Genomic DNA, 15,429 nt, shown 5'->3' with positions numbered 1-15,429 from the left:
TGATTTTTCTATAACTCTTGGCTATTGTTTTCCTATCTGCATATTTATTTTCATCTTTGAAGATCCATTAACTACTTTTTTCAGCATTTTTGAGCCTTTTTAATTTTGTTTTTTACTTTTATTAGTACATCTGTGAAGTACATAATGATTACATTCACTGTAGGGAATTTGTACATGTGCATAACACATTTCCATTCTTTTTATCGCTTTCCTTCCACCTCCCCCAACGTTGACTGTTTTGAAGTGGAAATAATAATGTCTGAGGATGAAGTTAATAAATATTATTACTAACTAAATTAATAATACCTGACATATAGTGGACACTCAATAATTGGTGCATTGTATTATTTTAGTATTATAAAAGTGACTCATTATAAAGAAGTGTTGTGTATCAGAGTTTCATAGATTTTATCTCACCCAGTTTTGTAAATATCTTTTATTGCCAGACATGTTTGCCAGATGTGGCTAGTTATTGAGAACTATAGAGATGAACTAGGTAGAAAGGCTCCTGATAGCACAAAGTTTAGATTAGGGAAAACAACACTATCTGGTATATTTCTTAATAAAATATCTAGATTAAGTGTTTGGATTAATTTTTATTTAGGTGTCATTGAATTATTTCACTTTATGTTTGATTAGGTTGCCATTGTTACTACTCTGTAGAAGATGTATCCTAATCACTGTGTTTTCCTCTGACAGTTCTTTCAAGCATTTGATTGGAGGCCTGGATGATGTTTCTAATAAAGCATATGAGGATGCAGAAGCTAAAGCAAAGTAAGTGATATTATTTTCTTTAGATTTGATCCTGTTAAAATATTTTGACTATAAATACAATCAAATATTTTGATAGACTTAACAAAATCCAACATTCTGATAGTAAGAATCTAATTACTTGAGAGGAAAAGAAAGCAAACTATTGAAGATAATGATTACACAGCATGCTTATGTAGTGAATGTTTCTCTTTAAATATGAATACTAGATTTTATGATGAAAATCATCTCACCAAACCAAATGGCCATTTTAAAATTTAATATGAACAACTGAAGGTAAACATGTAATTTGTCCTTCCTAAAAACTTTCTAAACAAATGGTTTCTGTAATTGCATGAAAATAATAAAGCTAGAATATTTACCTGGATGAAGTATTTATTATTTTATATTGAACTTACAAATGTAAGAATTATGTGAGATGGTTTCTTATTAATTATAATTTGTCATAGAAATATAATTCTACTACAAGGATAATTTTCTTTCACATAAAACTTTAACGTTTCACAAAGATTTGAAGTTTTTCAAGATTCACCTTTCCCATAAAATTTTTAGGTCACGTTAAAAACAAGTAGTCATTATAATCCTCCTTTCCCCTCAGTGCAGTATAGTATTTTATATCACACAAGATACTAGAAGGATTAAATTGATAAAATTTAGTGTTACATGGGTAGATAGTTCCAGGCCATAATTTGATTAAGTGGCTTTGTAGTAACCTAAAAACTGCAAAGAAAAAAAATCATTTATTTTGCATTGAGAATCTATGAGGATGAAACAATTTCTAGAACTAAAATATTAAGAACTCTGTTCCATGCTAACCCTATAAAATTTTAATATTTTCAAATTATATGAATGTATTCACAATTTCTTCTCTGTATAGTTTGGGCTGGTTTTCTCTAACTTTGGAGGGAGACAAACCAAGAGGTTAAATGTCAGCAGTGCCTATGGCAGGATTTACTCAGGAAATGAAACTGGCCATTCCACAGGCTTTGGAATGACCTCTTCTGTGGATGATTAATGTTACCACTTCTGATTTTCTGCAGTATATGAAAATGCAAATCAATGGTCAGTTTAGACTTTAATTTCTGGTATTTGTATTAATCCCACTGAGATGGCAAGGGGCCCAATTAAGGTACCATCTCAGTTTTGAAAGTTATAAAATTCTCTGTTATTGTTCGGCTTTATCACTAGAGGAATATTTTCTTGCAATATATAAAAATTCATATTTGTGTCACAATTTATGTCAACTTATGTTTATTTTAATATGTAAGGGTAGGTGAGTATATATACATGACAATTGGTGGTAATCTTAAAAATACATCTAAATTATTTGAATGACTATTTTGAGAGTTACTGGAAAAAGTCAAAGATCTTTTAGGCTAATGTGTTCTTGGTGCTTGGATCTATTTCTTTCCCTATTGATAGATTCTTTTATGGCAGTTTTTGTATAACTCATATCTACTCAACCAAAAGTTGAGACCACTCAGACTTAAAACTAACCAGTGATGGAAAGGCAAATGTGAATTAGTCATATCCTTTTAGGTGTCTATCGACATTGTGAAGATAACTGTGTGCATCTCATAAATTCAGAAATTTGTGTGTTCACTCACAAATAAAAATAGAAAGGAAAAATAATATACTGAAATACAAATTCAGATAATTAGAAGGAAGGTGTGGTAACAATTCACACTGGAAGAGAATATAAAAATATGAAGAAGCCTAGTTTTCTGCTGTAGGCTCTGTCATTCCTGAGCAAGTAATCCTGGTTTTGACTCTCAATACCTGTTTTGAATTTTAGTTGCCATTTTTAAAATGGAATTTTTGAGATTTAATTGATAATAGTATATAAAACTTTGTAAATTTCAATGAACAATTACAGTGGATGCTACAGTAGCTAGAACTAATAATTGGAAATATACTTTAGTGGTTTTTATATATGGTTAAATTTACAGAGGCCAATTATTTCATATATATCATTTAAAACTAATTTTAATTGGGCAAGCATTCTTTAATTTTATGTAAGCAAAATTTTCTTGCCTGGGTAGCACATCATTGAATTACAATTACACTGAGATTAGAAAAAAATCCATTAATTTTTAATAAAAGCAACAATAGTTTTAAGACAATTCTATCATGGTTAAGAAACAGAGAAGGGTAATGAAATGACTACCTTCTCCAAGATGCTACCCAATATTTTTATTTGACCCATAGATTTGATAGTTTATAATTTAGCCATTGTGCTTGTAATTGTTTTTATTTTGTGGATAAATAATTGAAACAAAAATTGCATGCAGTTAAAATGTAGAACATGATTTGATATACATATACATAATCATATGATTTCACAATCATAATTCATTATGAATACATCTTTTGCCTCTCATAGTTATATTTATGTGTTTGTGTTTGAGGAGGGCATACAAAATATACTGTCCTAATAAATTTAGTCTGGGACAGACTTGCTTGAATTTTTCTATTCAATTCACATAAAACTAAATGAATGTATGTCACATTTCTAAATACTTGCAAAATGGAAATATCTTGTTGAAAATAATGTCTAAAATCTTTGATCCAGATTCTAGAGAGACTAATGATATGAATTGTATTCCTCAAAACAGCCACATTAAAAAAAGAATAAATGATAGCAGAGTTATTGTTATACCTTTTTCAGTGTTTCCATTGTATAGACTTCTAATAAATATTACTAGCTGAAGATTTCTGAGGTCCAAGTCTTCTCTTAATTAGGTATCCTATCACTCAGAGTAGGAATACTACAAATCATTCCTCAGGGAAAGCTTTTTAGTTGCACTAACAAGTTTAAACATCTATTTGTATTAGCATTGTTGTCTTTATTGAATTTCTTTCCCTTAAGTATATTGTACCTTCACTTTGTATTTAGGAGACTTAGAAGATTTGCCTTCATTGAAAAGACTAGGAACATGCTCTAATTACTTTAAAACTCCCTAGATAATTTTGTTAATGCCTCTAAATTTCTATATAGATCACAAAATCTGGACCATTTAACACTTAGGTAATGATTTGGCTCTACTGTAAACCTTAGTTTAAAAATCTCCTCAGTTTTACAAAAGCAATGAAAAATAATATTTTTAAAACCAAAATAAAATGGGCATGTTACTTATCCATGTGAAATCTTATCATTTCATGGACTGTGCCTATTTGGGTAGGAAAAGGAAAAAAGTAGGACTGACTGTAAAGACTGATTCCATTGACACACTTAGAAACTCAAATGTGAGAAACTCATTAGCTATGAGTATGATAGGCTTGGTGGTAGGACGGTTCCCCTAAAGTAGACAGTTGTTTCCAGAAAAGACCTTGCCAACTACTCAGTTCAGGCAACTGATCCAGAAGGATTAGCTTGAGAGAAATATTCCATGGAAATGGTTTTAAAAACTCCTTTTCTGCAATATATGTCTGAGACTCAGTGTTTCTCATAAGACTTATTTTCTACAATTATTCTTGACAAAAACTTTACCTTTATGGCATTTTTAAATTTCTCTTGATTGCTGCTAATTATCCACTGAGGGCTTCTCTTTTAAAAATGTGAGTTATAATCACTAAGACATTAGGAGAGACAATATCAGATCAAAGTTAAGGATCATTAAATCTTATTTGGAACAAAAAGTAGCATGTGTGATGATAGGTACATATTGTTTTCCTTTGGGAATATGTATTCATTCATTCATAAACATTTAGAAATTTACTTGTTAAAAGTCAGACATTGTGCTTTATAATGTGCATTCCAATATAAATCAAATTTCCTAATACAGTCATCCAGCTAAGTGAGAAGGTTGATATATAAATCAGTAATTAGTTTTCCTCTATAGTTCTAAGAATAAATAAAGATTATTGTCATATAATTCTATGTAGGCCTAGAGTTCTATCTCCATATTTAAATCTTTTCCTGTAAAACTCATAAGCATTCAGAATCATCAAAATAAAACATGAATGTTTTATTTCATTATGTCATGTATTTCTGATTCATGAATGCAGTCTATTTCTTAAATGAAATATTTTAAAGTTAGGTCATCATTGATGTCCTCATTGTAGAATACTGTAGTCAGCAATGATAGACAAAACATATTTTCAAATAAAAAGCACATATATGTGTATATATTCATATATATATTTCAACTTAGCTTATTAGCTTTAGTATTTCATCATAAAATCCTTAATATTGAATTTATACTCATAAAGTAATTTATACAAGTCCCAGCTATATTCCTAGGTTAAAGTTATATAGAGAGTAAAAAAACCAATGTTTTCATTTATAATATACATTCTTATTATTGGTGTTGGTGGTGGTACTGGAGACTGAACCCAGGGCCTTCATACTGAACTACTCATCCTTAGCCCTTTTTAAAATTTTAAGACAGGGTCTTTTTAAATCACTAAGTTTCTCACATTGGGCTTGTACTTGTAATACGCCTGCCTCCCAGAGTGCTTGGATTACAGGCATACACCATCATTTCAAGCTTTATTTAAATGATGTGTACTTTAATTATTAATAAATTAATATGGCAAGATAAAAGGAAAATTAAACACTAATGCTAATAGCTATTTTTGTGTTTTAGAACTGTATTTATAATACACTTAAAATCTAGTATCTTGGTTCTTGGATTTAGCATCATATTTATAGTAGAATTATGTGCTCTTAATAAATCTTTTTTTAAGGTGGGCTGATAACACAATTAATGGAAATCTAGAGTTCTAGACTGACTTAAATTGAGTCTCCTTGATTTAATTTATTCTGCTTTGGAAAATAAGACCTCAATCACATCTCTAAGAAGACAAAACAAAACAAAAAATAACAACAAAAAACACTTTCAAATATGTCTTATGAAGTAGCATATTCTAAATGACTTTGTAGTCTTTATGTTCATAGGAGATAACCAGATATCTTGTTCTGAAGTCTGATAGGATGTATATATATATATATATATATATATATATATATATATAAGCATTTCCATTGAGAACTTCTAATAGCTATATGAATATAAAGTTGTACATGCATTTAATTATGTTGAGAAGAATTTTTATCATTCTCCATGAGAAATTTTTATATCAAAATCCATGGAAAACTTCCAAATGAGCACAGTGATGCTTTTTAACCTACAAAACCATTTAATAGACAAACAAATTTAGAGATTCCCTGCAATGACTCACACCCCCTAGGCTCCAGCATCATCCATGTTCATTCAGTTCTTCATCTACATTCATTTATTCAACAAATATTTGCTGCCTGCCTACAAAGCTCCATATAAAACAGTGAACAAGACAGATATGTTTCTTTCCTTCATGGTGCTTATGGTCCAGTGGGAGAGACACACACATTCAGCATTTTGAGAATTTCCCAAGGAATACATCTGAGATGAATTCTAAGGAATTAGCTGGCATTGACTAGGCAAGAATTAGCCATTATAGTCTGGACATAGTAATGGAGAATATTCTAGACAGAGGGATAGTTTGTAGAAAAGTGTCAAAGTAGAAAGCAGCATTTCATATTCAGGGACCTGAATATGGACTGGCAGATGAGATGAGTTGGTTGATGTTGTATTTGAACTCTTTTTTTCTGTGAGTAGAAGGATATAAGGGAAAACAGCATAATCAGAATGTTCTTCAGGTACAAGTTAATGGTAAACAAGACAAGAGTGATAATAATATGAATCAATACAGGCAGAGAAAATCATTTAAGAGATATTTAATGGGCAAAGTCAAAGGGCTTTCTTTAGGAAGTATATTTTAGAGGTAAGGAGGAGAAAGGTCAAGAATGATAAAAGGATTTTAGGTCTAGAATATAGCGGAAGATGACAACATACACTAAGTTAGAGAAAGCTGGAGTGGTTACCACATTTTGAAAATGGTGATCATGAGCTGAACTTTGGATAGGTTAAACATGAGGTAGTTTTGAGAAATGGTTCAGGGAAGAGATTGGTATCAACTTGAGAGTAATAAGCATTTCAATGATAAATTACAGTTAACTTGTGAATGAGGTAAAAGAAAAATACAGAATGAGAAAAATGTGACACAGAAGATTGATTCTTAGGGACCCTTGGCATGGCATTTAAAAGTAAGAGAAGGGAGAAGAATTTGGCAAACACACACAAAGAAAAATGAAAAAAGCTGAGGAGAGATAAGATGTACTAGGAAAACTGGATGTAAACATAGTGTCACAAAAGCTGAAAACAGAGTATCTGTATTGCACCATTTGGGCTACTGTAACATAATACGATAAACTGAGTGCCTTATAAATAACAAAAATTTCTTTCTAACAGTTCTAGAGTTGGGTAGTCCAGGATGGAGGCACTCACATATTCAGTGTCTGATGAGGGCCTGTTTCCTTGTTCATAAAGTTCCAGTCTTTTCACTGTCACTTCCCATGACTGAGGAGTAAATGAACTCTTGGGATCCCTTTTGTAAGGACACTAATCCCATTCCTTGATAACTCCTAGAGGCCCTACTACCAAGACCATCAGAGTGAAGATTAGACTTCAATATATAAATTTTGTCGAGTTACAAAGTCTATAGCAGTACATTTCAAGAATAGAGGAGAAAACAATGCTACAGTATATTGTGAGAATTGTAGTGTGTTACTTAAAAAATACCATTCGGAATTAGCAAACCACTCATTTTTCACTTTGAGATGAAGTAGGAGGAATGGAACCTCCCTAACATGGCCTGAAAATGAATGTGATTTGCAGGAATAATAATCATTGAACTGATATCAAGTTATAAGAAATTTCCAGTAAAAAATAGCCAGAAATGTTGAAGTAGAACACTGTAGATCATCAATATTCAGAAAGATAAGTGCATGTTCAATCTGGTAGAGAATGAAAGAGTTACAGACTGAGCAAGTGGGTCTCAAGTCCTTTAACTTTGATAGACGAAGGCAGGCCACCTCTATGGATAAGGTCCATACCGCTGTGGTGGGTTTCTGGTTTAAAAAGATATTTACTCTTCTATTTATATTTTTAGGTTTAGGTGTTGTTCTCCCCAAATTACCTATAAAAGTAATAAATTTTCCTAAGAGGTATGGAAGGATTTTCCTAGCTTCAAAGCATAAATTTTTACATAAAGTCCTTTCATTCCAGTCGTGGCATAAGGCTCCCTCTGAGTACAAAGAGGAAAGAGGGGCATTAAACAAGGAAGCCCAAATTTGCCAAAAGCTTAATTAATAGCCACCTTGGAATCACCATTTTATCTTGTCCTACTCTCCTCACCATGCACTTAAATATTTTCACTTATTCGCTTAGTTCCCCCAAAAGGACATTAACAATAGATTCACATAGTATAGAAAGGAAAAATTCAATGTAAACAAGAAAAACGAAACTAGAGAAGCAAAAATTAGTCTACCATGCAAAACATGGCCTTTACTGGGACACAGGGCTTGTGTGCAAAAACAGGCACCTGACGGCTGGTTCTGACTTGTCAATAAAGTCACCTCTCAATTTCCTCTTTGCAAGGACTAATATAGAATATTGCCTCCCCGTGATCCACTCCCTTAGCTTTTTGATGGCATAATTCTGTTTTCATAATTAGTGTTCATTGGTTTAAGACTTCACTTCTGTATACAAGTTCATTTGCAAAGGATATTCTGTTTGATATTTTTAGATTTTCACGATTACTTTGGGTAGTGAGCTTGTTTGACACAATGTGACAGCAGTAAAAGATGTCTTCTTGTTCCATTTCATTAGCAAAGACAATCCTTCAGTTTCTCACTCTGCCTGTCCCTGGGAGGTGGCTCTATGCTCTTTGGAAACCAGTATTGCTTGGGTCTTTGAAAATTCACTCACCAAATGCTTCACAAAGTACAAGTCTAAAAAAATCAAGAGGTCTTCAGTGTTTGATTACAACTTCTGAATGCCTTGGGGCCATCTAGTGTCTAACAGACAAACTTTAAACAAACAATCTAGTACATAAGGGATTGCTCTTTTGAACACAGACTTTGAAATCTGGGTCTTTCTCATTAGTGTTTCTCTGCCAGTCATTTTGGACTAAAGATCTTAGTATTCCCACAATCTTATCAACAATTTACTTAAAACAACTTGGTCTTCATCTAAGCAATTCTCAGGGAAATGAGCCTAGAAATTTGTTTTTACCCTATGGAAAGAATTCAAGTGAGCAATATCCTGTTGGAAAGTGGAAACTACTGCCAATTAAATGGAAAGAACACTGAGAATGGCATTATGAAATAGCCCTCAAAGCAGAATTAGAACTTGCTGACCAATTGTATGTTGAATGGTGGGAAAACAGCTACTGTCTCTAGGCAATAAAAACTGTTCTTGGGCCGAGGATTTATCTTAGTGGTTTTGCCACCTGCTGCACAAGTACAAGGACCCGAGTTCGATCCCTGGTACCCGCCCCCCAAAAAAACACTGTTCTCCATTTTATTGCAAAGCAAAGGTTAGGAAAAAAGAAAACTTTTTCAGCATTTGGCCTTGAACTAATAAGGTGTCTTTCAATTCTGCAAGAGCTGTTTGCTTTTAAATTCTGGTACACATAATCAGGCTAGAAGAGGTGTAGAACAGTTTCTAAAGCCACCTATTTCAGATTAATACATAGTCTGGTTTGTTACTACAAAGAGCATCAAAGTAAATTTCTCTTTCGAGGAAAGGGAGACTGACTTGGTTGCTCTTTTGGAAAACAATTTTCAAGATAAAACAATTTGGGCTTGGATTAGGATTTTTTTTCTATTTCATTAAATTTAAAACTCTCAAAGGCCATTTGCTAATTTCTTCTCTGTAGTGCTTATCTCTAAGCCTCCCTAGGTAACAAGACTTTATAAATGTGAATCCCAGTATGTCCTTGCATGCAACCTTTTCTAATTGACAGAGCAGAAGACTAAACATAATTGAAAATTTTTGTGCTGCTGACTTGCTTGGTAAAAACAAAGAACTTGATTGCCAACTCAGTTTCCTTCAAAAAGGAGATTTCCTTTCCACAGTTGCCATATTAGCTAAGGACAATTAAAACTTACTTTCAAAACATCAAGAGCTCTTTGTACTAAATGGGTAATCAGGTCCCACATGGCAATAAGATTGGCCTTTCCAATCCCCAAACTTCCATAGAAATCAGAGCAATCTAATACATCCTCATTCTCTGTATGCTTCATGTCCTAAGCTTCTTTGTGATACTTTTAAAAAATATCACAGAAAAAAGTAATACCTACTGTATCCATTTGTGTTCTCAGTAGTTTCAATTGAAAGAAAAGCATTGGAAACTTGTTTTTATCTTGAATGAAGGATGTTTCTCTCACCGGAGTGAATATAGCATCATTCTAAAACTGCTTTGCAGATAAGGTTGAGCCACATTAAAGAGAAAACTTCTGAACCTAGTGAGGGGAAGAATAATAATGTTCATCCCTGAAGAGTCTCTTGGTGAGGCTACATAGGCAGGAGAACATTACTTGGGAGTTTAGTGAGCAGGCTTTAGCCATAGCACTGCTTCTGTCATGTTCACATGAACCTGACAGAACATCTGAGCCCCTATGGGCCTGTTTCTTAATCTGTTAAAATATCAGTCTTGAAACTCTTTCTAGTTTTTAGCTTTAGGCTTCTAAGATATTTGAAATGTGCTCATTAAGACATTTTTTTAGAAGCATGACTACCTATTATGTAAAAATTATCTTCATTTTTGCTGCTTTTCTGCATTTATAATGAAGATAATATGGTTGACAAGAGAAAACAGGCTATTGAGGATCATGGAATAGTTTGTGGCTCTATATTTTAACAATAATCATATATCTTTATTCTTCTAATTTGAAAGTATTGTTGAGAGTGTTTCAGAACATTTATGTTAAAAATTATGTAGTTTTGCTTGAAGTTCATTGTGATAATTCATAGGAGTTAAGTAAATTAGCCTTTAGAAACACCATTTTTCTTTTTCATCATTACACATATAATTTTCTCTTTCCAATATGACATTTAGATATGATAATAAGCCAGACCATCTTTCAATAAAGTGGCATTAGAAAATTATAGAGTATCTTTGAAACTGAAAGATTTTATACTAATATTTCCCCCGTGGATCCTTTCAGACAGAAATGATTTTTAAGTAATGAATTAAAATGGCAGCATAAATCATTCTTATACAGTGAACATAATATACTATATTAGTGTCCTTGAATTCTTACTTGAAGCAGATGAGACTTAGAAGTGAAGCATGGCTCTTGCTTAGAGCCATTTGCAAACACAGAATCATTTTACTCCAAGGCATAAATTGCAAGCATTTGTCAACTTTATAAACTGTATTAATTACTTGAGACAGCCAGACAGTTCCCTAAGTGTATTGGATGTATACATAAGGCAAAAGCTGTTGTTCTTCTCCAGAAACTGTACAATTTAGACAGTCTAGATATGTTATTGATTGAGCATTTTGAATAGTACCAATCCTAATGTCCTTGAAAAGAGGATAAAACAACTTCTAAAATGATGAATTTCAACCACTTTCAGTTTAAGGACTTGGAAAGTATGACTCATTGAATCTAGAAGTCATTTCCCTTCAGTTTTTTAAATTTAGTTTTGTGGAAATGACCCTGAAAACATTTTTCAGCTTGGTATGCCTGTTATACCAGTGATATTGGCCTATCATCCTGCTACAGTTGGGTTCAAAGCTATTTTTCCAAGTTCCCTGCTCATCTGTTAGTGACTGTGTTATTCCCATGGGTTCTTCTTGATGCGGCTCACATTATTTTTCTCTCAAGTCTCTTTATTTTATTAAGTAAGAATCAAACTAATAACAAAGAATATGTTTTAGTCTGTTTATCAATCCTGAATTTCAAATGGGCCTCGAAAAAGTTGACAACTTTATAAATAGACCAAATGTCAGAGACTGCTTTTTGAGTGACAGCATGAGCCAGAGAATGTATCAGCCATTTCCTTCAGAAAGCTGCTGATATTGATTAACATTAATATTCTGTCCTACACTGACATAAGTGATCAGAATAATAACTTCATATGCTAAGGTACTCATATATAGGAGAGCTGGGAGGGACTTCAAGAAAATAGGACTATGACAGAAGCATTTGTTGATTACAGTCATGAATGTTTTGGTCAATAGCAAATCCTATATACAATGGTGATCCTAAAATTCCATTGTCTGGTGATGTCCCAGCCACGGTAGGAAACCATGGTGTGTGATGTTCACTCAATGAGGACATTGTGTGAGGATGCATTTTTCAGAATATATATTCACTAAGAGAAACACAATTGTAATTATCTAGATTATTATAATTATACTACCTCACCTTCAAATCCTAAGTGATATTATAAAACAGTAGCATAAAAATAATCTCATTATACAGGTTATGTTTTTCTAGCTCATATTTTCAAGTATGTATTGCATCCATAAGCTCCATACAAAAGCAGAGAAGATTATTCTCTAAAAAGTGTACATATTCTAAAAAGTCAAACAATGTACAGGAAAAGAAAGATTTTACACTATCATTCCTGTGTATGAGCAAATGAAGACACATTATCTCCTTTACATAATTTCCTTTTATCTGTCTTATTATTTAAACGTATTTACAATAGTTTACTTTTTAGGTATTTGCTTTTTAATGATGCCATTACCAAGAAAAAAGATACAGTTAAATTCATTTTATTAGACTGCACCGCATGAACTTGACAATATTAGACCATTTTCAGCCTGTGTATATGGCAATTTACATGGTTAATCCTATTTTTTTTAAATTTCTGTTGTTGTAATTGATATAGAGTATTTTAGAGTTAGACCACTATTATCAGATACCATGCTACATTACATAATTTTTGGACACCAATTTCCTTCTAGATGGGCTTGTTCAACTATGCATCATATAATTTTTATAGTTTCATAAACATTATAGCTATGTACAGTTATTGATAAACCTGATTTATAAGCCTTACCCTTTTGTTACTTTTTGTAACTGTAGAAATTTCACAGGGCTACACACATATGCAAGGGGTTTTCAACTTCAGCCCTTTTGAAATTTAGGGCTGAATAATTCTTTGTTGGAAGTAGCTGTCTGCTAACTTGCAGGATGTTTAGTAGCATCACTGACTTCTATCCACTAGATTCCAACATTATATCATAATCTCCTACCTTCAGACACACAACAATCAAAAATATTTTTAAGCAGTAACAACACAGGCAGAGGAGAATGGGCCTAAATCAGCCATGGTTATGCACCATTGACATAAATGGGAGAAAAGGAAATACAAAATTGTAGGGGAAAATATTTAAAACTATATTATTATGAAGCACAGATTTTTTAAATGGTGAAAATGTACCCTACCTGCCCATAGTTTCCCTTCTAAGAGAAAAGTTTACGTGCAATTATAGTATCATAATTGGCATCCAATAAGACTGTATGTTCTATAAGGGCAGGGTTTGCCAAGACCTGATCAATTCAAATGTTAGAATAAAATCAAATTATACAAAGTAATTTATTCACATTCAGTGAAGATTCATAGTTCCTCATAATACTAAAGATTTACAGAAATCATATTTACTTCTTCAAAGAAAGAATTTTAAGCAAGATGAGACAATGACAATTACTGGGAGAATCTAGTTCATCAGATGCTAAAACTTTGGTTTTAAGATGTTACAGTTGGTAAAATTGCTGAAGCTAAGAAAACACTCATTCTTAGCTTGATTCTGCATAATGTTGACTGGCATTTTTATGCTGGATGTTAACTCACTGCAATGGCCTCAAATGTAATTACATTGTATTTAATACAATAAATTTTCTTTCTAGTCTTATAACCCTTTAGGTAAAACACAGCATTGTATTAAGACAGAAAGCATAAAGACAGATTTTAGGTGAAATAAAAATCTATAATAGTTGGCTAACATTACACTGGTACTATAATACAAGTGTATATTGTAAAATGGAATATAGCACAAAAGAGAACAAACAGGCTACAGGCAAATCTTGGGGTATTTTTGAGGACTGAAAGTCAGCAATTTCACAGTCTCTCCAAATAGCAACACTTTAACATTACAAGTACTGGCAACATGGTTTCATTAACTTTTAGAAATAAAGGGCATGACATCCTTTAAATTCTACTTTTGTGGTAATTACTAACAGTGGATTCTGCCAACACAAGGCTACATTGTCATCTGCTGTCCATTGACACGAATACTATTTCCCAAGTGCTTCCAAGACCTATACACTGGTCAATTTGACTTCTTGCTAATGGAGGAAAGAGCCAGAAACAATTAGATACAGCCATGGCAGTCCATGAGCTTCTGTTGCCTGCATGTCCTCAGATCCAGAAAGTGAACATTTACAACATACAGCGTGCTGGAATTTTAGAGCTGGAGATAAAACCAAGGGTTAGGAAGACAAAGGATCTGAAATTGTTTAAAAGACTTCAAAGAGGAATAATGAATGATGGACTGCTGGGATTATAAAGCAAGTGACTATTTCAGTGGATTTGAAACTATGTCTTACAAATGAGAAGGGGTCATGAAATTTATTTAGTGGATTTATTTAGTGGATTATTTAGCATTTTCATTATTTCAGCGTAAGGATATATACTATTGTTTTGTGATACTTTTCATACACACACATACACACATTGTCAGGGATAAGTCTGATTAAAAATGTATTTCATCATATAGACTGGAGTTAAAATTGTTGGAAACTATAGTGAGGAATTAATATAAATGCTTCTCTCCCAATTCACTGGTATTATTCATTATAACTCTATTTCATTTTTAAAATAGGTGCATTAAATAGACTTAACCTTATAACTTAAGAGTACCCTTTCTTGTTCAATTACTTACCTTGAAAATATGTGCATCTGGATCCATGTTGGAGAAAGCAAGAGAGTGAGAGGAACAAGGTGCACATCTTTTAGTATGCAAGGCACATGTCAATCTAGTGATGGGCTACAAGTGTCATCTCCATGTTCAAAGAGTAGTACATCATTATTATGAGGAATAAATTAAAGCATTTTTTAAGATGCTAGATATGCACTAGGGTAAGAAAATACAGAGGATGCATTCTCTTCTTTTGAGAAATAACATTTAATAAGAAATGCAGCAATTATACTGTTGGTTGCAGTGCTACTTAATGAGAGGAATTATAGAATATTATCTGAGTGCTTAGATGGGACATCTATATCAACCTAAGAGTTTCAACTATATTTTTATCAAGATATTCTTCTGTATAAATGAAGATTATAAAAATTCTTTGAACCAAAATAGGGTTTTGTTCATGTAGATTTGTTTACAACTACCTATTGGCTTTGTCATCTGTACTGTTACATGGTTCCTAACAAAGCTCTAATATAAGTGTAGTTCCGCCAGTCCTAGTGGACTTATTTCTATTTTCTACTGATCATGAATGTTCACTTCATTTCAAAAGGATGACACTGGGCAGGTTGTAATATTTGATTTACAAGTATAACAATAGCAAAAAAATAAACTTATCCTGCCACTGGGCACCAATGTCAGCTTTTTAGAACACCTCTTTAATAATGAGTGTTCTCATTTATATCCTTAACTGATCTCTTCAGAATTTAAGAGCTTTAATAATGCTACAGTCATCACAGATGCTTATGTGTTTATCTCTATGTTATTGGAGACATGGTACCTATTTGCTATAAAACATAGTATAAAATCTTACTTACAAAAACCCTCAACAATCAGAAA

The 15,429-nt window shown here is 32.5% G+C and overlaps 1 protein-coding gene across 7 annotated transcripts in view; it reads left to right on the top strand.

Annotated features, from left to right (window-relative positions):
• Prkg1 (protein kinase cGMP-dependent 1) overlaps positions 1–15,429 on the top strand; it is a 1,307,364-nt gene that overhangs the window by 1,200,857 nt on the left and 91,078 nt on the right. For all 7 annotated transcript variants that reach the window (XM_013077205.3, XM_004858324.3, XM_087185544.1 and 4 more), the window contains one exon: positions 700–774. In XM_013077205.3, the coding sequence (XP_012932659.1) occupies positions 700–774 (75 nt within the window). The remainder of the gene's footprint in view (positions 1–699; positions 775–15,429) is intronic.

This window comes from Heterocephalus glaber, unplaced genomic scaffold (assembly GCF_053883595.1).
Source record: "Heterocephalus glaber isolate CG9 unplaced genomic scaffold, H.glaber_assembly_v1.0 deba00001497, whole genome shotgun sequence".
NCBI lineage: Eukaryota > Metazoa > Chordata > Mammalia > Rodentia > Bathyergidae > Heterocephalus > Heterocephalus glaber.
This window is presented reverse-complemented; position numbering and strand designations above follow the sequence as displayed.